The 20952-nt window shown below is 39.3% G+C and overlaps 2 protein-coding genes across 9 annotated transcripts in view; one reads left to right on the forward strand and one right to left on the reverse strand.

Moving 5' to 3' along the window:
* The window catches only part of RAB3GAP1 (RAB3 GTPase activating protein catalytic subunit 1), a 77667-nt gene extending 72439 nt beyond the window's left edge, over positions 1 to 5228 (forward strand). The window contains exon 24 of the mRNA XM_037523274.2: positions 1842 to 5228. Within this exon, the coding sequence (XP_037379171.1) occupies positions 1842 to 2078 (237 nt within the window). The 3' untranslated portion in view covers positions 2079 to 5228. The remainder of the gene's footprint in view (positions 1 to 1841) is intronic.
* A 902-nt stretch (positions 5229 to 6130) lies between these two features.
* Positions 6131 to 20952, reverse strand: part of ZRANB3 (zinc finger RANBP2-type containing 3) — a 183897-nt gene continuing 169075 nt past the window's right edge. For 7 of the 8 annotated variants that reach the window (XM_054699685.1, XM_054699684.1, XM_054699683.1 and 4 more), the window contains one exon: positions 6131 to 6422. In XM_054699685.1, the coding sequence (XP_054555660.1) occupies positions 6357 to 6422 (66 nt within the window). In that variant the 3' untranslated portion in view covers positions 6131 to 6356. Of the gene's footprint in view, positions 6423 to 8156; positions 8245 to 20952 lie in introns of those variants that run through there. The other variant, XM_037523281.2, reaches the window with a different exon arrangement.

A 20952-nucleotide genomic window follows, 5' to 3' on the forward strand; every position in this document is an offset into this window, starting at 1 on the left:
AAAAAGTGGATTATATAATTTACTTTGTTTTTGTTCTCCACTTAACCTTTCTATATCAGTAAATATAGGAGTGTGTCATCTTCGTAATGACCTCATTTTGTAGTTGATCCCCTTTAACAGATACTGAAATTATAAATTTATCCCATATTAGGCAATTTTAAAACATTTCAAACTTTTAAATCATGCAATGAATGTTTTTAGGGAATTGACAGACTGTCATTCACATAACAAGTAGCTGGTTTATTCATTTTTAAATTCAATCCTTAGGTGTATGGCTAAAGTAAATTATTAAAGTCCATTCGTGTAACTTCTCTTTTCATAATTAACTGATACATCCATTTTATTAAAAATGGGTGTTAATATTTTTAATAAGTTACAATGAAAAACATTGAGAATTTTTATAGTATATATTAAAGTATACATTAATTTTATTTATACATTATAGTATACATTAATTTTATATATTTTTGAATTTTTCCTTAAAATTTTGCATTTTAATATACTTCATGATTACATGTGTCAATGGCATAAATGTATCTAAATGAAGTTTAGCAATCAGACCACTGATTGGATTTTGCTTCAGTCTTGCTAAATTGAGTAACTTTGAGACACCTATTAAATTCAAACCCATTTTGAAGCCATTGCACTTTTTTTTGCATCTGAATTCTTCAATAAAAGAGCTAGATTTTTGTTGAATCATTCCCCCATTTAAATTACACTCTGTCACCTGTTGAACCATCAGATCCATGAGTTGAGTGATGGGATGTGTGCTTAGTTTGACAAGCAAGGTGTGTTGTATTGTGTGTGTTTGTCTTGATTTCTTTTGATAGGATCATATTTCTTGATGTAGTGCATGCTGTCTCTGAAATAATCTTAAAATCTCTTGTCTAGCTCTTTTTAATCCATCTTGCTTGTTTCCCTTTCATCACTGTTTCTTTTCTCACCCTTTTCTCAAGCTGACTGAATCTTCTGATGAGGTAACAAAATAGCCTTTGTCCCTCATAGTTCCTTGTTCCTTCCCATCCCTGTAACTTCATAAGGTCATTAAGACTAACCACCTCTTTAACAGTCTGGATTTGGCATTCCCTTCTTGCTGATGTTTAGTGTAACATGATTTCATGTTTTTATTGTCAAAACAATTATTTTTCCCAATCAATATTGTCAAGTGTGGTGGTCAGAGAAATGAAAGAAGTATAGTGATCAGAGTTAAAAATGAAAGCTCTAATTGAATATGTATTTTATAAAATTTTAATGAAAAAATAGATACCTTAAATATTGAGAACTTCTCTTTTGTGACCATTGTTACATGGACCTCTGCCACTTCTATATCTTATTAGCTACCCAGCAAACAAAGTCATCATCCCCAGTATTAAATTGGCAAGGGAACCTTAAATAGAATCAGTTTAAATAATCAGTATAAAAACCATCTTTTCCTGGCTCTGGAGAGAAGCAGCTCATTACTAGACTGAGGACATCACACTTCGAGTTGGGTCATTGCTAGAAGAAATGTATATAAACCAGTGTAGGTCCACTTTCCCTTTTCATCAGATGTCTAATATGACCTTTAGCCCTCACTTTTCAAGCAGATTGCTTGGCAGTCATTATCCCTTCTGACACTGTCACCAATGTATTTGTATTCTCTGGCTGTGCATGCCACTGTTTCTTACATTTTTTCTGTGTGTTGTGGTTTTTTTTCGAGTGCTCATAACATGCATTAACTGCATTACTGAGTAATGTAGGACATTTTAATGTTTTTGTCGTATTTTTTCATCTGTCCTTTAAAATGATCTAAGTGTAGCACTTGACTCGCTGTTGAATTTAGCAATTTGATTCTATTCAAGGCTGCAGCTGCATCTCCACCAGAGGAAGAACTGAGGAGAGTGGGCTCCCCAGAAGAAAGAAGGCAGAACTCCACGTCAGACTTCCCACCCCCTGCTGGCCGGGAACTCATTCTGCGCACTACTGTGCCCCGCCCTGCTCCATACTCGCGAGCTCTGCCTCAGCGCATGTACAGTGTTCTCACCAAAGAGGATTTCAGACTTGCAGGTGCCTTTTCATCAGATACCTCCTTCTTCTAATTCTACCAGGGTTACCTCATCTGTTGTTTCAGAGGCCTTGCTGGCCCCTTCTGTAGGGGGAGATTGTGCCAGTTAGAACCCGAAGAGGCCATGAAGAGGGCTTGTCCGGTTGAATGATGGAGAATCATACCAGCATCTGGAAGACTTTCCAGAACCAAGCTTGGATTCTGTTTTATCTTGCAGGCAGCAGAGGGGATGGGCTTGAGCTATTGAAAGATTTTTTTGCCCCAAAGAGATGACTCAAGTTTTGGGGGGAAGTGAGACACGAGAAACAAAACAAAACAAAACAAACAACAGGAGCTCTCTGTATTCATCCTGGTGGAACTGGTGTTCATTTCATTCTTTCCACGACTAGCCCTGCATTCATAGTCTGTGTAAACACTTGTTATATTTATTAGTATCAAGTATGCAGAATGCAGTATCTGTTAACACAGTTTTCTGGATATTTTGGTGGTAGCCTCTATTCCCGGAATCTGTATTTTTAAAATACTAAATGACATTCTGTTTATTCAATCACCTCTTGATCATCTTCACTGTAACAATTAACTTTTGATGAGTATTTTGAATATTCTAGGAGCAAATTAGAATCTCACATAGTTTATGTGTTTTTCCATGTAACTGTGACAGATAAATGTATTCCTTCTGATAACAATATATATTAAATATCACTGCAAATTAGTTTTATATTTATCTTGTAAGTTTTGTTTCTCTTGTTCTTGATTGCCATGTAAGATGTCAACCTGCAAATTATTGTTTTCTTCCTGCTGTACAGCATGCATTCCTTTTTTGTGGTTGCTGGCTGGATACTGTATTTCATGAAGTAGTGTTGAGCACACTCTAAAAATATACTCTTGATACATAGAGATTATCATGCAGTCAGTATAATTAGATATGTGCTAGTGTAATGAATAGAACATTATTTCAATGCACTATTTTGCTTTTGTATTTTAGGTGAAATGAAAATAATTGGTGGGGATGTGTAGCATCCAGCATAACAACATTTTTGTACTTAGGTGTTCATCAAGATTTACTAAGTCTGTGTTGCTGTCTCACCTCTGTTCAGTAATGTTAAATATATTTTTAGGCCTGACATTCCCACTTTAATCCAAAGTAAAAAATGCTTATACTGAAGCATAGACCTATGTAACTTTAAAGAATGAATAGAGCCATGTAAACTTTGTGTTATATATTATTTTTTGTAAAAAACAAAAAACCCAAAAAAACTGTGTGTGTACACATGTATGTGTGTATATATACATATGTATATTTGAACTAGGGATGATGATTTCTGGTCTTCATCTCAGATGTTGGATTTAGTTGTTGCTGGGAAACCATACAGACACAGACCTGAGGACTGAGTGTTGTGCAAAGTAAGAAGGTGTGTCATTCACGGACAGAGTTTGCTTTCTAATGAGGAAGTTAGTAACAAAACATTTTACAAAAAGAGGTTGGACTTTCAAAAGGTTGTGAATTTAATAAAAAGGAAAGTGCTGCTTTCTCTGGTTAATTTTCTCCCCCTCCGGTGGGCATTTTGTTACTATATTAGTTTTATGCTATCTCAGATCTTCATGAATATTTGCAGCCTGCTGAGTGTGACAAGAGTCTCATAAACACTTTTTTGTTCCTTTTTTCAAATGGCAATTGTCCCATTTTACTGTTGTTTTAGTTTTATGTGTTTATGTCACAGATATTTTTAAGTACCTGCTTTGTATCAAATACTGTACTAGGCATTGAAGAAACAGAAACTGAAACACATTCCCTCCTTTCATTGACTTTCCCATCAAGTAGAAAAGGTTGCCATCAAATGGAGTATAGTCAGTTGTATGAACTGGAGGTCTGTTTATTATTTAGATGCATTCATTCATTTATTGACAACAGTGGTACAGGAATCATAGTGAGTATAGGGTTATGTTTTTCACTTAGGCTTTAGGGATCAAGAAAGATACTGGCAAGCACAATACAGACTTAAAAAGTACAATACAGACTTAAAAAGCACATGCATATTGGGGCTTGCCTTTTTCTCTTCCTGTTGGGAACCCTAAGACTTGCATAGAAGTCTGCTGAAGGAAGAGAAAAGAGAAAGGCAGTTTATTTTGCAGCAAAAGTTAATTGATAAAGAAGGGGATAGGAAAAATGTTATAGTACAGCTAGAGAAAACAGGAGGGGCAAAAACTCAGAAACAAGAAAATGTATCTTTAGTGAACAGCCAGAATTTCAATTTGGCTGCAGTATGGTATGGAGTGGAGAAGGACAAAAAATGAAAATAGTGAGGCAAAGTGGGATGATTGCAAGAAGCTAGGGCTTTATCTTCAGGGCAGTAGTGAGTTGCTGAAGTTTTAAGCAGGGGAGTGAAATGGTGGTTTTTACACCACATTATAGCATGGCAAATGGACTGGAGAGGCTAAAAAACTGTATTGCATGTCCTAGATTTTATGCTAAATTTTAAGATCCTTTGGAAAGTAGCAATTACATTGTCAAATTTTTAAAATCCTCCTTTGTTCTTTGTAATGTGCTGCAAAGAGCTTGACAAATGCTTGTGAAAATAAGAAATATCCTCACTGTGGGGCCCTCCCACACCTGTACATGCTTACATCACTATTAACAATTAAGATTTTTTCTTGAGGCTAGGATTTTTAAGACTCTAAGCATTTATATTATATTTCATTCATTAGTCCAGCAAGTGTCTTTTGGTGTCAGTTATGTGCCAGGTACTGTTCCGGACATAGGAGATACAGTAGGGACCAGGACAGATAAAAGACCCTTGTCCTCATGGAGATTATATTGAGGCACACCAAGTAGACGTTGATGGAGGTGAGGGAGAGTGCTTTTAGAAATGTGGTTATAGTCCCAATACAATTCCCACCCCCCCATTTTGATCCTACTCCCTCCTCCCCGCTACCCTCCGGAAGTGTGTCTCTGGTTAATAGTTGCTTGTTGATTTTGATTTTTACTTTATTATAATTAGTCTTTTTCCTGGTCCCTTATTTAGGTTTTCTAAATCCCTGCTATGAGTGAGACCATCTGGTATTTCTCTTTCTCTTTTTGGCTTATTTTGCTGAGCATGATCCCTTCCAGCTCCATCCATGTTGCTGCAAATTGCATGAGGACTATAACCAAGATGAAAATGCATACATTGTGCAAAAATGAAAAATGATGTAAAAAATATATAAAATTTAAAAAATAATAATAATAAAATTAATAAAAAATTATTTGGAAAAAAGAATAGAAATGGATCTTAATAAAAATATCAGAGAAACTCTTAAAAAAAAAAAAATGTGGTAAGCGAAGACCTGAAAGTCGGTGACATTAAAAGTGAGGGAGCAGGCCTGCCGAGTGTCTAGGCGATCATTCCAGCTAGTGATTAGCTAATATAAATCTCTGAGATGGAAGTAAACTTTTGTCCTTTGGAGACACAGAAAACAGGTCAGTGTGGTTAGAAAAGGGTAAGTGAAAGGAGGAGAAGTAGCAAAGTGAGACAGATGTGCAAAGACCAGATTATGCAAAACTGTGAGTTTGGGATTTATTTTTCCTTGAAAGAAAACCAGTGGAGAATTTTTAACAGCGGAGTATGATGATCTGGCAGTTGAAAAAAATCTTCAGTCTGTCTACTGTGTGAATACACTGCAGAGGTAGGGATGGAAGTAGAAGAGTGGGGATGGTGGGTGGTGGTTTGGACTGAGGTAGCAATGGAGAGGATAAAAAGGTGATTAGATTTGGATTGTATTTTGAAAGAATATACAAAGTTTGCTGATGGACTCAATGATGTTAAGGGAGTCAGGCATTCCTTGAGAGTTTAAGGCCTAAGTAATTGAGTAAGTAACACCATCATTTACTGAGGTAAGGAAGGTTGAGGGAAGAGCAAGTTTTAGGGGATGATATAAGATTTTGAGTTAGAATATGTTCATTTTGAGATATCACCTGTGGTAGCCAATCTCAGAGATGGCCCCAATGATCCCTACCTCCTGGTATTCATACCCTGTGCAGTACCCCAACCCCCCACACTCTTTACCAGGTATCCCCTGCACACATACTCACAGAATCTGGCCAGCAGAACGCGGAAGTGGTTTTGGTTTATTACTTTATAAAGATCAGGTTGTATAAGACATTGCAACTTCAGTTTTGGCTTCTCCCCCACCAACCCCGTCCCCCATCACTCACTCTGGAGGACGTCAGCTGCCATGACACAAGTAACCATGTGGACAGGCCCACATGGTGAGGAATTGAAAGCTTTTGGCAACAACCACGTGAGTAAACTTAGAAGTGGATTCTCCACAGCCTTCAGATGATTGCAATTTGAAGACAATTTCTCAGCAAAGTCACTCCTGGATTGCTGACCCTTGGAAACTGTGAGATAATTTTTGTTATTTTAAATTGCTATATTTGGGGGCAGTTTGTTACATGGCAAAAGATAACTATCGAATAATAGAATATCCAAAATAACAATACTCAGCTAATACAATACCAGCTTAAAATAAGTTTGGAGTTTAAGAAAGGGGCTCAAACATGTTCCGTAAATTGGGAAACTAGATATGGCCAGTATATAAGCCACCGGACATAGGACACCCCTAAAGAGTGACTGCATAGCAAAGAGAAGAGGTCTCGGTCTTAGTCTTTTAGGAGAGACGAAGAAGTAGCTATTGAGGTGGAAGGAAAACATGAAGTGTGATGTTCTAGAAGCCAAAAAAACAAAACAAAAAAAAAAAAATGGTTCAAGAAGGTGGGAGTTGATCATATAATAGTGTCAAATACTATTGAGACATCAAGTAAGGTGAGAACAACTGCCTATTGCATACATGTCTGCAGAGTAACAAATGTGTTCAGAGAGAGGTAAAAAGATTTCTAAGAAAGGAAGAGAAGTGACTTCCTGGAGGGAAGATAATCATCCCCTTGCACTGATGGGTACACTGAACACTTCTGCTCCGAGTAAGGGCAGTCTTGGTTGCAGTGCACTGTTCCTTGCCAGGAACTGGAGGGTAGTGTTAGGGTAGGATATGAAGAAAGCAAGAGCATGGAGCCATGGTGTAGTCTGTTTCAAGTCAACTGTAATCCTATATACTGCCCCATTCTTGCTACCAGCTTCTTCAGGGCTTGCAGGATAATAGATATGGCTTGATACTGAATAATGAGCTAATGAATGAATGTGTGCATTCATGCATGCTTCTCTATGGCAAAGAAATCTTCTGGTCTTTAATTTTGACCACTGGGGATCATGAAACCAGAACATTTCAGAAAGAATACTAGCTTCTGAAAGAACTGCTAGTGTTTTTCTAACTCTGAGAAGTAGAGCTTGGCACCCTCTTGTAAAAGTGGACTTGGCTACTTGAAATAAAAAAAGACAAAGCTAGTTCATGTCAGCACAGCTTCTAAGCCAGCACTTTTTCCCTTGGCAGTTTGGGATGTCTGACTGGTGGCCGTGGATAAACCCCCTCAAGTGAACAGTCCCACTTACTGCTGGGAACATTCCAGAGGTATGGCTATCATCAAGGAACGCAACTGAACTAAAGGTCCCTACTTAAGCCTTACTCAGAGATGACAGGAATGGGCCCAGTCTTTGACAGGGTTTGGGGTTGTGGTCCACTAGATGAAACCAGCCTGGGCATGTGGGGCCTAGAGCAGAGATAATACTCCTTCCTGTTGCTTTCCAGTTAAATGACCCTCTCTAAGAAAGTTAACATTTCTTGCCTATTAGGCTGAAAAAAAATGTTGCCTTTTGTGTATGTGTGTGCAGAGCAATGATAGAATATTTGTTTAAGTTTGCAGGTTTGTCTTCATTTTTGTCTCAAAATAAGGTGGCAAAAAGCTCTAGTGATAGACTTGTACACGCCGGCTCCTGCTGGAGGAGCAGCTCAGAACTGGTGAGTTGATTGATGGTGGTGCTTAGGCCTATGATAAAAAGTATTTCCTAAGAGGAAAAAAAAAATGTATCCACTGTATTAGTTTCCTAAGCTGCCTTAACAAAGTTTCCTAAGCTGCTATCACAAAGTAAGTGTTTAAAAAGGACAGGAATGTATTGTCTCTCAATTTTGGAGTCTACAAGTCCTCAGTCGAGGAATTGGCAGGATAATGCTCCCTCTGAAACCTGTAGGGTTGGTTTCTGCCTTGCCTTTTGCAAGCTTCTGGTTGCTGGCAATCCTTGGTGTTTAGCTCCCAATTACAGCACTTCATCCTGGTGGCAATGAGACAAAAAGACCCAGCTAAGTCATCAAGTCATCGGAGGACTTGGTCAATAATGGGAAGTGGGCAGTGAGAACAAGGAGGAGTCTTGGATGCCCAGTTCTGAATCCTGAGGGGACAGCTGCTCTGTTGTGAGAAGGAAGCACAAGCATGGAATTTGTGGCATGTAATCAGCCCCATCACAGCCACCTGCCAACACAGCAGCCCCCAAGAAAAATTGCTGCTCTGTCTGCACTCTAATATGACCTGCATCCTTCCCCTTACATGACATGCAGTAGGATGATACTACATAAGAAAATGCCCATGACTTAACAGCTCCAGTCTTACCACTTTGATAATGACCAGGAAGGAGCGAGATCACTGCTGCCACTTACCTTAAAGTGGCCTCCTCTAAATACATATTTGCTTATGTTAAAGATTTGTCAGGAAAGTGACATCAGCTCCCTCCAGGGGCCAGTCAGACCTAACTAGGTGATGGGACAGACATCAAAACTTCTGTAAGTTCTTCACCCATTTGACAGTTTGAGTAAATAATGACTTTTCAGTGCTATTTATTCACATTCTTCTTTCTCAGCTCTATTTTTGGCCCAGAACACTCTTTATTTTTGTCCGTGTTACATAATGAGGGAACTGCATTCTTAGTAACCCACTGTCACTCCTGTATTATCTTGCCTACATGAAAAAAAAGGAAATATTTTTAGAGTGTGAATTTCCCAAACGTTCTCAACTATCCTGGGTGAAGACATAATGTCATGGATGAGAACAAAAGTTGGCTTGACTGAGGCCAAACTCTGATCTTCAGAAGCTGGTCTGGGTCTCTTGCTGTCCTGCCCTGACCAAACAGCAGAAGGCTCCTCTCTATGCCAGGTTTTACATTTTTAATAGCCGATTCAGGAACACAGAAATAGGTTTTTTTAATTGTTAGTTTTTTATTTTCTTACATCGTTCTTAATTTTTGAACAATATTTGATTTTTCCCCTCTGGTATAGTCCCTGTTTTCCCACCACCATAGCACTCATTTCCATCACCATCATCCCTTGTTTTTTTTCCCTCCCCTGGTGTATGCCTCAGATCTATGGTCAGTTTGCAAGTTTTACCTTTTTCCTGACCTTTTGTTCAGTTTCTCTAATTCAGTTTCATATAAGTGAAACTGTCTAATATTTATCTTTTTCCTTTTGGCTTATTTCATTTAGCATAATACCTTCCAGCTCCATCCATGTTGCTGCAAATGGCATTATTTAATCTTTTTTGATTACTGAGTAGTACTCCATTGCATATATAATATATATGTATATAAATAAAATAATGGAGTATATATGCTACACCCCCACACACACCCACACACACACCCACACACCCATACACACACACAGATCTTCTTGATCATGCATATTGTGGGAGTTTCCACCAGGGGTGGGGAGGAAAGAGATTATTTGAAGAATTGCTGAATACTCCCCAAGTTTGAAGACTTGAATAAATATATCCATGAAGCTCAATGATACCTAGTATAGAACCATACTGAGACACATTCTGATCAAACCATTTAAAGTCAAAGTTGGAGAATCTTGAAAGTATCAAGAGAAAAGTGACTTATCAGAATCTTTGGAGACCAGAAGGCAGAATTGATAGACTAAAAATGCTGCAAGTATAAAAACTGAGAACCAAAAATTATACCTGCCAAAATTGTTCTTTAGAAATACTAATGGGAGTCCGTTAGGTTGAAATGAAAGGACACTAGACAGTAACTCAAATCACATGAATTAACTCAAATATCTGCAGTCAATATAAATTGTGGGCAATTTATAAAAGCTTTCATTATAACTCTAGTTTGTAATGGTCCTTTTCATTTTAGACATGATTTAAGACTAATGAATAAAAAAGGTATTAGTCTGTTTTGGTGCGCACACATGCACAAAGTTGTAATTTTGTGATTATCAGTAACTAAAGTAAGTTGGGGATGGAGCTGTAAAGAAACAGTTTTTGTATATTTTTGAAGTTAAGCTGGTGTAGTTTATATTAGAATGTTATAACTCTAGAATATTAAAAGCAACCCCCACAGTAACCACAAAGAAAATAGCTATGGAATATACCCAAAATGAGAAGAGAAGGAAATTTAAATGTCTCACTACAAGAAATCAACTAAATTCAAAGAAGTCAATAATACAAGCAATAAGGGAGAAAAAAGCTATAAAGTACATAGAAAATAATAGCAGAAAGTCCTTCCCTATCAATAATTACTTTAAATGTAAGTGTATTAAAGTCTTTTTTTTTGTGGGACCCTTGCCGGTAGCTGGGGAACGAACTGGTGCAGCAGAGGCTGCAGGCAGCCTCACAGCCCAGCGCTCAATCGCTGCGCCACCAAGGGAGGCCCTTCAAACTTAATCAAAAGAGATTAGCAGAATAGATTTAAGAAATATCCAATAGATTTCAGTGTACAAGAGGCTACACTTTAGATATAAAGACATAAATAGATTGAAAGTAAAAGGATGAAAGGGATATTCCACATAAATAATACCCAAATGAAGCAGGGATGGCTACACTGATATTAGACAAAATAGACTTTTTTTTTTTAAGTAATGAGGCAAAGAAGGGTGGTATATATTAATAAAAGTTTCAATACTGTAAGAAGATATGAACATTTACCTTTATGTGCCTAAGAGCAGAATATCAAAATATATTAAGCAAAAACTTTCAGAACTGAAAGGAGAAACAGACAATTAAAAGACAATAGTTGGATACTTAAATATCTCCACAACTAGACAGAAGTAAGGAAACAGAGGGCTTGAATGATACAATAAACCACTAGATCTAACAGAAATATACACAACAGAATACTCATTCTTCTCAAGGTCACATGGGATATTTCTAGGACAGACTATATATAGGTTACAAATTAAGTCTTAATAGATTTAAAATGTCTATATTTTATTGCATATATATAGATATTTAATAGGATATACATATATATCCTACAAAATATCTCCTGAACACAACAGGATAAACTTAGAAATTATTAATAGAAGAAAAATGAGAAGATTCACAAAACTACGAAAATCAGATAACCACCTTAGACAAAGGTTAAAGAAGAAAACACAAGGGAAATCAGAAAACACAGACAAGAATGAAAATAAAAACATACTGTAAAACTTATGGGATGCAGCAAAAACAGTGCTAGCAGGGAAACTTAGAGCTGTAAATGTTACATTAAAAAAGAGGGAAATTTCTGAAATCAATAACGTAATATAGAAAGAAAAAGAATAAAGTCAGAGCTAGTAGAAAAATGGAAATAATAAAGATTAGAAAAGATAAATAGAAAACTAGTATGAGAAAATTTATAAAACCAAGAGTTGTTTCTTTGAAAGATCAACAGAGCTAATAAACTTCTAGCTCTAAGGACTAAAAACAAAGGGAGACTAAAATCACTAAAATCAGAAACAAAAGGTGGGTCGTTAGTACTGATTCTACAGTAATACTGTGGAGCAGTTATGTGCTGTGATCTCTGATTCTACTTTGTTAACCACAAAACTGATATTCTGAACTACAGCTGTCCGATTCCCGCATCTCATTTCTCTATTGACTCCCAGTTTGATGTGGGGAGAGAGACATTATCCTCCTCAAACCTCCTTACATGAAGCAGATTTCAAAACAACAATAGAACAACAGCAATGTTTCAGTATGCCTTGTAAGATATGCATTTGTTGAATGATGAAACATGAGTTGAGACAATAAAGGAAATAGCCAGTGGAAAGCAGGTAAAACATTTTGCATGATTGCTCAGGTGACTTTATTTTTTTTAATAAATTATTTTATTTTATATAATTCTTACATCATTTTTCATTTTTGCATAATGTATGCATATTCATTTTGGTTATATTCCCCATACAATTCCCACCCCCTTTTTCTGACCCTAATCCCTCTTCTCTTCCCCCCACCCCACACTGTAGTGTGTCTCTGGTCTACAGTTGCTTATTGATTTTGAGTTTTACTTTATTGCAATTAGTCTTTTTCCTGGTCTCTTATTTAGGTTTTCTAAATTCCGGCTATGAGTGAGACCATCCGGTATTTTTCTTTTTCTTTCTGGCTTATTTCGCTGAGCATGATCCCTTCCAGCCCCATCCATGTTGCTGCAAATTGCATGAGTTTATCTTTTTTGATTGCTGAGTAACATTCCATTATGTATATATACCATATCTTCTTGACCCAGTCGTCTACATTTTTGGGCATTTGGGTTGTTTCCATAGCTTACCTATTGTAAATAGTGCTGCTATAAACAAAGGGGTGCAGGTGCCCTTTGGAATTAATGTTTCTGTGTCCTTTGGGTAAATACCTAGGAGTGGAATTGCTGGATCATTTGGAAGCTTTATCTTTAGTAGGTTGAGGGATCGCCACACAGCTTTCCATAGTGGCTGGACCAGTTTGCACTCCCCCAAGCAATGCAGGAGAGTTCCTTTTTCTCTACATCCTCGCCAACATTTGTTGTTGCTAGTTTTTTTAATATGTGCCATTCTCACTGGTGTAAGATGGTATCTCATGGTAGTTTTGATTTGCATTTCCCTGATTACAAGTGATGTTGAACAGTTTTTCATATGCCTGTTGGCCATTTGCATTTCCTCTTCGGAGAAGTTTCTTTTTAGTTCTGCCCATTTTTTTTTGACTGGATTATTTTCTTTGGTTTTGTTGAGTCTCATCAGCTCTTTGCAGATTTTTGTGATCAGTCCTTTATCATTAGTGTTGGGAGCAAAAATGTTCTCCCAGTTGGTGGGGTTTCTCTTTGTTTTTGTTATTGTCTCTTTTGCTGTACAGAAGCTCTTTAATTTGATGTAGTCCCAGCTGTTGATCTTTGCCTCACTATCACTGCTTTGGGTGATGTGTCTGTAAAGATGTCTTTGAGGTGCATGTCATGTAGTGTTTCGCCTATATTTTGCCCAGGTGACTAAATTTTGTTGTTTGTTTTTCAGCTTATTTTGTAGTTTACATCATAGTGTGTTAGGATATTTCTTAAACAGACCTTTCTTGTCACATAGACCCAGACTTTTGAGCTTTCTTTAATGTATGATGAACTCTGATTGCAGGGAAGACAGAGATATAAAAGCAAAGAGACTACGAAATCAATATTCCAGGAAATGCAAAATATTTTTTTAAGGTTTTATTTATTTTTTTATTAATTCCTTTAATTTTTTACATCATTGTTCATTTTTTAAACAATATTTACTTCCCCCCACCCCCTCACGTGTAGTCCCCATAGAGTTTCCTTCACCAAGTCATCCGTAAATGCAGAATATTTTTAAGGTGTTCCATATGCCAGTTGATGGGGGGTGAAAAGCTAGTATCTACCAGTGAGACAGAGCGCCTCGATTTCAGAGAGCTAAGAGAGTGGCTGCTGAATCAGAGGGGTAGGTGGCAGTAAATATGAACATAACCAGGGTAGAAAAACACCTTTAAAAATATAGAGCAACTGACAAGAGAAGGAGCATTTTGCTGGTGGTTGGGTATCTAAATAGACTTGTGTAGGGACTAGGAACCTACAGTTCCCTTGTGTGAAAAAATAAAAGGTAGAATAAGAGGTTAATAATATTCAACAGAAAATGAGATACTTCCACAAGCTATTTTTTATGTTCGATAGTCATCATCCAGTATCATTTAAGTAAACAGTTTTTTCCACTTTATTCTGAAGAATTCAAGAATGTCAACTTCTTTGACATATAATTTAAAAAGTGCTTCATACTTTTATTTTCAAAGAAACTATATTTGAAATCTTTTACTCAGGGATCTGAAGATTTATTAGTAAAGACGTGGGCAGAAAATCCTTTCTCCATTAATGGTTAGGAAAATATAAAATGATTATTCATTTGTCATAGGACAATCTCCCTAAGAAATGTACATCAAACTGTGATTAATTATGAGAGTGTCTATTCCTTTACCAATTCCTCATGAGATCTCCACCATACCTCTGGGGCTACTAAAAGCAACTTTGTCATCAGAAAATGTCTAGGGAGCGATGTCATTCAGTGTCATTCCTCACCCTGGCAACCAGCATTGTCATTCCTCACCCTAGCAAACAGCTGTATTCCCAATGCAGGATTGAGAGCACAGCCTCACTAACCTGCACAACCGTATTTCTCAGTGCAGGCATTTCTCGCAGTTCCCATACTGTGAACTGGTTCACTCCCCAGGTTTCAATTCTCACTTTTGTTCCCTGCATCCAGAGCCTTTTCTAAGACTAATGCGCATCAAGTAACCTGTCTGTATTTTCAGATCTGGACCCTCTTTCTTCCTACCTGTCCTGGCCCTTTTGTTTTTCACTCAATCCTGTGTGGTACAGCTATATTCTTCTTTGGGGGACACTCTGAGTTTTTTCTGCATACAAGGTCCCCAGTTTGTCCTGTCACTTTTCATGTCTCTCTGCTGGAACCTTCCATTTGTAATCCATAAAGGGCAGCTTCTTTTTCAGACTGAGAATGAAAGAACAGCCTGCCTAAAATACCCCTGTACCATTTACTTTTTAAAATTTTATTTATCTTTGCATAGATGAACTGGGATGCAGGCCTGTGGTGTGGGGGATGAAAGGATTCACCAGAGACAGAGTGGGGAGCAGAACAGGCAGACTGAGTGAAATACACTGCTAAGGGGAGCAGCAGGCAAAACAGGAGAGGTCTGCTGTGCCATATGTGGGTTAGCTCCCTGACCGGGGATGGAACTCAGGCCATTGCGGTGGGCCTTCGGGTTGGTAGTGCTAACTCTTAACCCCTCGGCCACCAGGGAGGCCCTTGCAGTATTTGGCTTCTAAGGTCTTTGCTATGAGATCTATCTGTCTTTATTTTCAGCCCCAGTCTCTTCGTGTCAATGTAACCCACAAGTAAAGAAGATCAAATCAGTGGATGGAGGACATTAAGCTCAGATATGGTAGGAAGGGATAGGCCAGTCAACATTTGTATGGCAAGTGCTCATTGTTCCTTATACAATTTTTCTTTTCCATCTTTACTGAGGTATAATTGGCAAAACTGTAAGATATTTAAAGGGTACAATGTGATGACTTGATATACATATATATATTATGAAAGGATTCCCACCATCTAGTTAATTAATGTATTCATCACCTCACATTTATTTTTTTTCCTGCTAAGAACATAAATTCTGCCCTCAAAAGTAAAATTTGTTTTACTTTACAGTGATATCAGATATCATTACCATGTTATACATGAGAGCCTCAGACCTTACTGAGGCATCTGCCAGCCTCTCCTTATCTCCTAGTCTGTGGTAACCATTTTTCTACTGTTTTTTTGAGTTCAGCATTTCTTTGAGATTCCACATAAAAGTGATACCATGCAGTATTTGTCTTATTCCACTTATAATACCCTCTGGTTCATGTTGTGAAAAATGGTAGGATGTCTTTTTTGTTGAGTTGAATAATACTGCATTGTGCTGAATAATATTGCACTGTGTGTGTGTTAGAACACACAGAGTTGTGAGTCACTGAAAAATGTTTCAGCTAATGAGGGACCACACACATGACAGGGCCCCAACAGGCTGTTACCTCACCTAGGCAAGTAGTAGGCTGTGCCATGTCAGTTGTGTCATTACACTATGTAACATTCCACAATTAGACTATCACCTCATGACACACATACACACACCCCCCACATTCTCACCAATATATTTTCTTTTTTGGTAATAGCCATCCTATAGGTATGAGGTAATATGCCATTGTGGGTTTGATTTGCATTTCCCTAATGATTCGTGATGTTGAACATTTTTTCACATACCTGTTGGTCATTTGTATGTCTTTGGAAAAATGTTTATTCAGGTCTGTTTCCTAATTTTAGTTGGGTTATATGTTTGGTTGTTTTGTTTTAGAGTTTTATTAGTTCCTGATATATTTTGGATATCAGCCCCTTATTGGTTATGTGATTTTCAATATCTTCACCCTTCTGTAGGTTGTCTTTTCATTCTCATAGTTTCCTCCAAAAGCATTTTCACCTAAATTAGTCCCAGCTGTTTATTTTTGCTTTTGTTGCCTTTGGTTTTGGTCTCAAATCTAAAGACTGATGTCAAGGAATTTATCCTGTTTTCTTCTATAAGTTTTATGATTTCAGGTCTTTCATGGTTTCAATCCATTTTGAGTTAATTTGTATGTATTGTATAAAGTAGGGGTCCAGTTTTATCAGAACCACTTATTTTGAAGAAATTATCCTTTCCCCACTGCATAGTCATGGCTCCATTGTGGAAAATTTTGTTGGATATATGTGCATAGGTTTTTGAGTTCTCTATTCTGTTCCATTAATCTATGTGACTTTCAATTTCAGTATCACACTGATATTGAAATTATGTGTCTCAAGATTGCTTTGGCTATTTGTGGTTGTCTTTGATTCCATACAAATTTTAGTATTATTTGCTCTATTTCTGTGAAAAATAATAGAATCTGGATAGGGATGCACTGAATCTGTAGATTGCTTTGGGCTATATGGACAATTTATTAATTCTTCCAGTCCATTTACACAATATTTTTCCATTTATTTGCATCTCCTCCATTTTGAAAGATTTATTTATGTAGACAAGAACTAGGGTATATAGGTCAGAGGTGTGGAGGGTGAGAGGATTCACCAGAGTAGGGAACAGAACAGGCAGACTGACTGAAATACACTGCTGAGGGGCGCAGTGGGCGAGACAGGAGAGGTCTGCTGAGCCATGTGGGTTGCTTCTTGGCCAGCCAGGGATTGAACTCATGCTGCAGAGGCTGCAGACAGCTTCATAGTGCTGTGCACAACCCCTTGTGCCACCAGAGAGGCCCCCCTCACATTTCTTTCATTAACAGATTATAGTTTTCAGTGTATAGATCTTTCACCCCTGGATTAAACTTATTCCTAAGTACTATAATTCTTTTTGATGCTGTTATAGCATTTTTTTTTTTTTTTAATTTTTAAAAGATTTATTTCTTTATTTATACAAGCACTGGGTACAGTCAGAAGCACGGGAGGGTGAGAGAATTCACCAGAGCCAGAGTGGGGAGAAGAACAGGCAGAAGGACCGAGGTACACTGCTGAGGGGAGCAGCGGGCGGCAGGAGAGGTCTGCGCGCCATGTGGGACCCTCCTCAGGTGGCCGGGGAGCAGCCAGGGATCGAACCGGTGCCGCAGAAGCTGCAGGCAGCTTCGCAACCCAGAGCTCAACCGCTGCGCCACCAGGGAGGCCCTGTTATAGCATTTTTAATTGGCTGCAATTTTGCAATCTGGCACAGAGAAACCATTGTCATGGGTCATTTCACCTCACACATTCATATCGTTCTTTCATGTAAGCATTTTCTCCCTAGAATTGCCACCTCAGTTTGATCTAAAGAGCAAGATCCACTCAAATCTGACCTACTTAGACTAAAGACTCACTTGCAAACACCCCATGCTAGAAGAAAAGCAGTGTGTAGGCTTCTTGGCTCTCAACCACAAGAAGTCCTAGGTTACCTTGGCAATGAGGCAGAAAACTGTGAAGAGCCTGACCAGTAAAGCAGAAAGGAGGCCAAAGAAAACCCAATCTAACTTACAAAGTAAACAACATTATTTGATTTCATACAATGAAATAGTAACAAATGTTATAACTCTAGAAGGACAATTTATGATTGTGTAGTCTATAAACAAGTCCTTGATGTAAAACACCAGCTACTCGTTAAAATAGAATGTGCTCATACCGATTAGTTTACATCCAAATAGAATTTACAAAGGTGCCTCTTCTGAATGAAATTTTTTGCTGTATTTTTGTGTAGCTGACTCGACTCTCATGATACTAACAGGATTATGTCCTGGTTTTGCTTTATTATCACTTTTTTTTGAGTATCAATTACATTTTAACATCACCATCGTGTTTTTTTTTTTTTTAAATAGAGGCATGTTTTATTTATTTATTTTGTTTGTTTGTTTGTTTTGTTTATACATGCACTGGGTACAGTCAGAAGCGCGGGAGGGTGAGAGAATTCACCAGAGCCAGAGCGGGGAGCAGAGCAGGCAGAAGGACCGAAGTACACTGCTGAGGGGAGCAGCGGGCGGCAGGAGAGGTCTGCGCGCCATGTGGGATCCTCCGCCTGTGGCCGGGGAGCAGCCGGGGATCAAACCGGCGCCGCAGAGGCAGCGGGCAGCTTCGCAACCCAGCGCTCAACCGCTGCGCCACCGGGGAGGCCCACCATCGTGTTTTTTTAATACATGTCTCATCTGAGACATGTAAAGTGTTTTATCATTATCATTCCTTTTAAATGAGGTACCAGAAATATACTTTTAATAAAACAAAACCAGGAAACAATGGACACTTAGATAGTAAGTCTATTTTTACACATTAGAACTAATTAAAAAGAGGTTTAGGGGGCGGAGCAACATGGCGGCGAGGAGACGCTGCGAGTAAGATCTCCCATTAAAAAAAAGTGAATAGGGAGGAAAAGCGGCAGGTCCCAGTGAGAACTGGGACACGGAAGATAAACGGGTGACTTCAGCGAACTGCCCGAAGAAGAAACTGGCCATAAAAGAGGACTAGAAGGGAGGGAAGCGCAGAACCCTGCTCCCCTCCCCCGCCCACAGAGGCGGCACTCTCCGACCCGCAGAGAGGAGGAAACAACAAACCAAAACGGCCCACAAGAACAAACGACGTAGCAAGCGGGACCGTGAGTGGAAAGGAACTATTGCAGCCACCACACCCCGTGAACGGGAGCTGAGGCGAACCCTGCAGGATCCGCCGTGGCGGTGAGCGAACGGCTCCGGGCGCCATTAGAGAAGAACAAAGACCCCGGGAGACGCGCACACAGCCCGGGCTGCCGGTAAGCTGGCGCGGAAACGCGGCGCGCTCGGGGAGCTTGAAAAGCAAGTGCAGACCTGGATCGCGGCTGCCCAGGTCCCCGCGCCTGCGACCTAGGCTTGCAGGGAGACGCGCGGAGGTCCTCACTGAGGTGAAGGTCCCTCCCTGAGTAAGCAGGAACCAGGCGCCCAGGCACGGGAGCGGGGTGCAAAAGGCGCCATTCCCGCGCCACTGAACTGGGCTACAGCCCGCATCCTGGAACTGAGGGCTTTGAACTGAGACCCGGGGCACGAAAATTCGGGGCGTGGTTTCTCCACGACGGTGGGGCACAAGGCAGACACAGCACCCCAAAGCTGTTGAGGTGTACCCTACCATTCCCGCTCTGTTCTCTGTCCCACGGGGTGGGGGGAGGCGAAAAACAGCCCCCCAAGGACAATAGGAGAGATCTCTGGCGCCACCTAGCGACCAGGAAAAAAAAAGTCACTAACACCCTATAAAACAGGACATTTCTTAAGACTGCTTGAAAAGGGCAGAAGGTTTCTGGAGGACCCAGTGGCCAGCCGGGAAGTTATTCCACGCCAGGCCCCTTCCGACCAGCAGTCTGAGCCCACAGAGGGAGCAGGCACCCACGTCCGGGGCAGACCGGGTGCGCAGAAGAGTGTGCCTGAAACCGGAGGCGCAGGGACTGCATCCCGCTTCGCCATTTGAGAACAGGGACATTTCTTCAGTAAAAACTGCCTAAAACCAGCAGAAAGCTCCCCCAGAAGACAGAGATGGCTCCTGGAAGAGCCAGAGGGGAGCGGAGAAGTTCACCCAAGATGTCAGTCAGTCCGAGCAACACAGTGTCCCAACGCATACGACAAATTACAAAACAGACAGTAGGGAGTAGAAGAACCACACGCAACCTAAAACTCCTCAGGAAAGAAGCACACCACAAAAAGAAAACCACTCCCCAGATTGCAACGACAGCAACTTGGAAGAACTTCTGAGCCTTCCAGAAAGAGAATTTAAAATTGCCATGATTAAAAAAGTGATAGATCAGAAGAAGGAAATTGAGTCCCTAAAGAGGGAAGTAAGAGAAATGCAGGAGATCAAAGAATTAATGGAGGAACTAAAGAACTCTGGGAAAAGCAATGAAAGCAGAATAGATGAAATGGAAGAACGAATAAGTAATCTTGAAGACACAGAAATAAAAAGAACCAAAACAGAAAAGGAAAGAGAAGTACGAAGGAAAAGAATGAAGAAAGACTTCGGGAACTATCTGACTCCATGAGGAAAGGAAATATAAGAGTTATAGGAATTCCAGAAGGAGAGGAGAGAGATGTAGGAACAGAGAAAATATTCATGGATATAATTGAAGAGAACTTCCCAAATGAGAAGAAGGAGCTGAAAATTGATATACAAGAAGCAAGAAGAACACCAAACTTCCACGACGAAAGGAAAAACACAGCAAGACACATAATAGTAAAGCTCCCAAGAATCCAGGACAAGGAAAAAATAATGAAGCTGACAAGAGGGAAGAAACAGATAACATTCAAAGGAAAACCAATCAGGCTGACATCAGACTTCTCTGAAGAAACATTACGGGCAAGGAGAGAGTGGAGGGACATAGTCAACAGACTCCAAGAAAACAGATGCCAACCAAGAACACTCTATCCCGCAAAGCTCTCTTTCCTCCATGAAGAAAGAATATGGACCTTCCCAGACAAAGAGAAACTCCGGAATTTCATTGCGACTAAACCCCCACTCCAAAAAATACTACAAGGAATCCTAAAGCCAGAACCTCAGAGGGACGAATAACAACGAAAGACCAAAAAAAAAAAAGTTATTAAAAGAATAAATAATAAAATCAAAGGAAAGACAAACATAATGGCAAATACAGATGCTAACATATCAATATTAACTCTAAATGTAAATGGACTAAACTCTTCAAT

Source organism: Talpa occidentalis, unplaced genomic scaffold (assembly GCF_014898055.3).
Source record: "Talpa occidentalis isolate TD23 unplaced genomic scaffold, MPIMG_talOcc4v2.1 talOcc4.3, whole genome shotgun sequence".
Taxonomy (NCBI): Eukaryota; Metazoa; Chordata; class Mammalia; order Eulipotyphla; family Talpidae; genus Talpa; species Talpa occidentalis.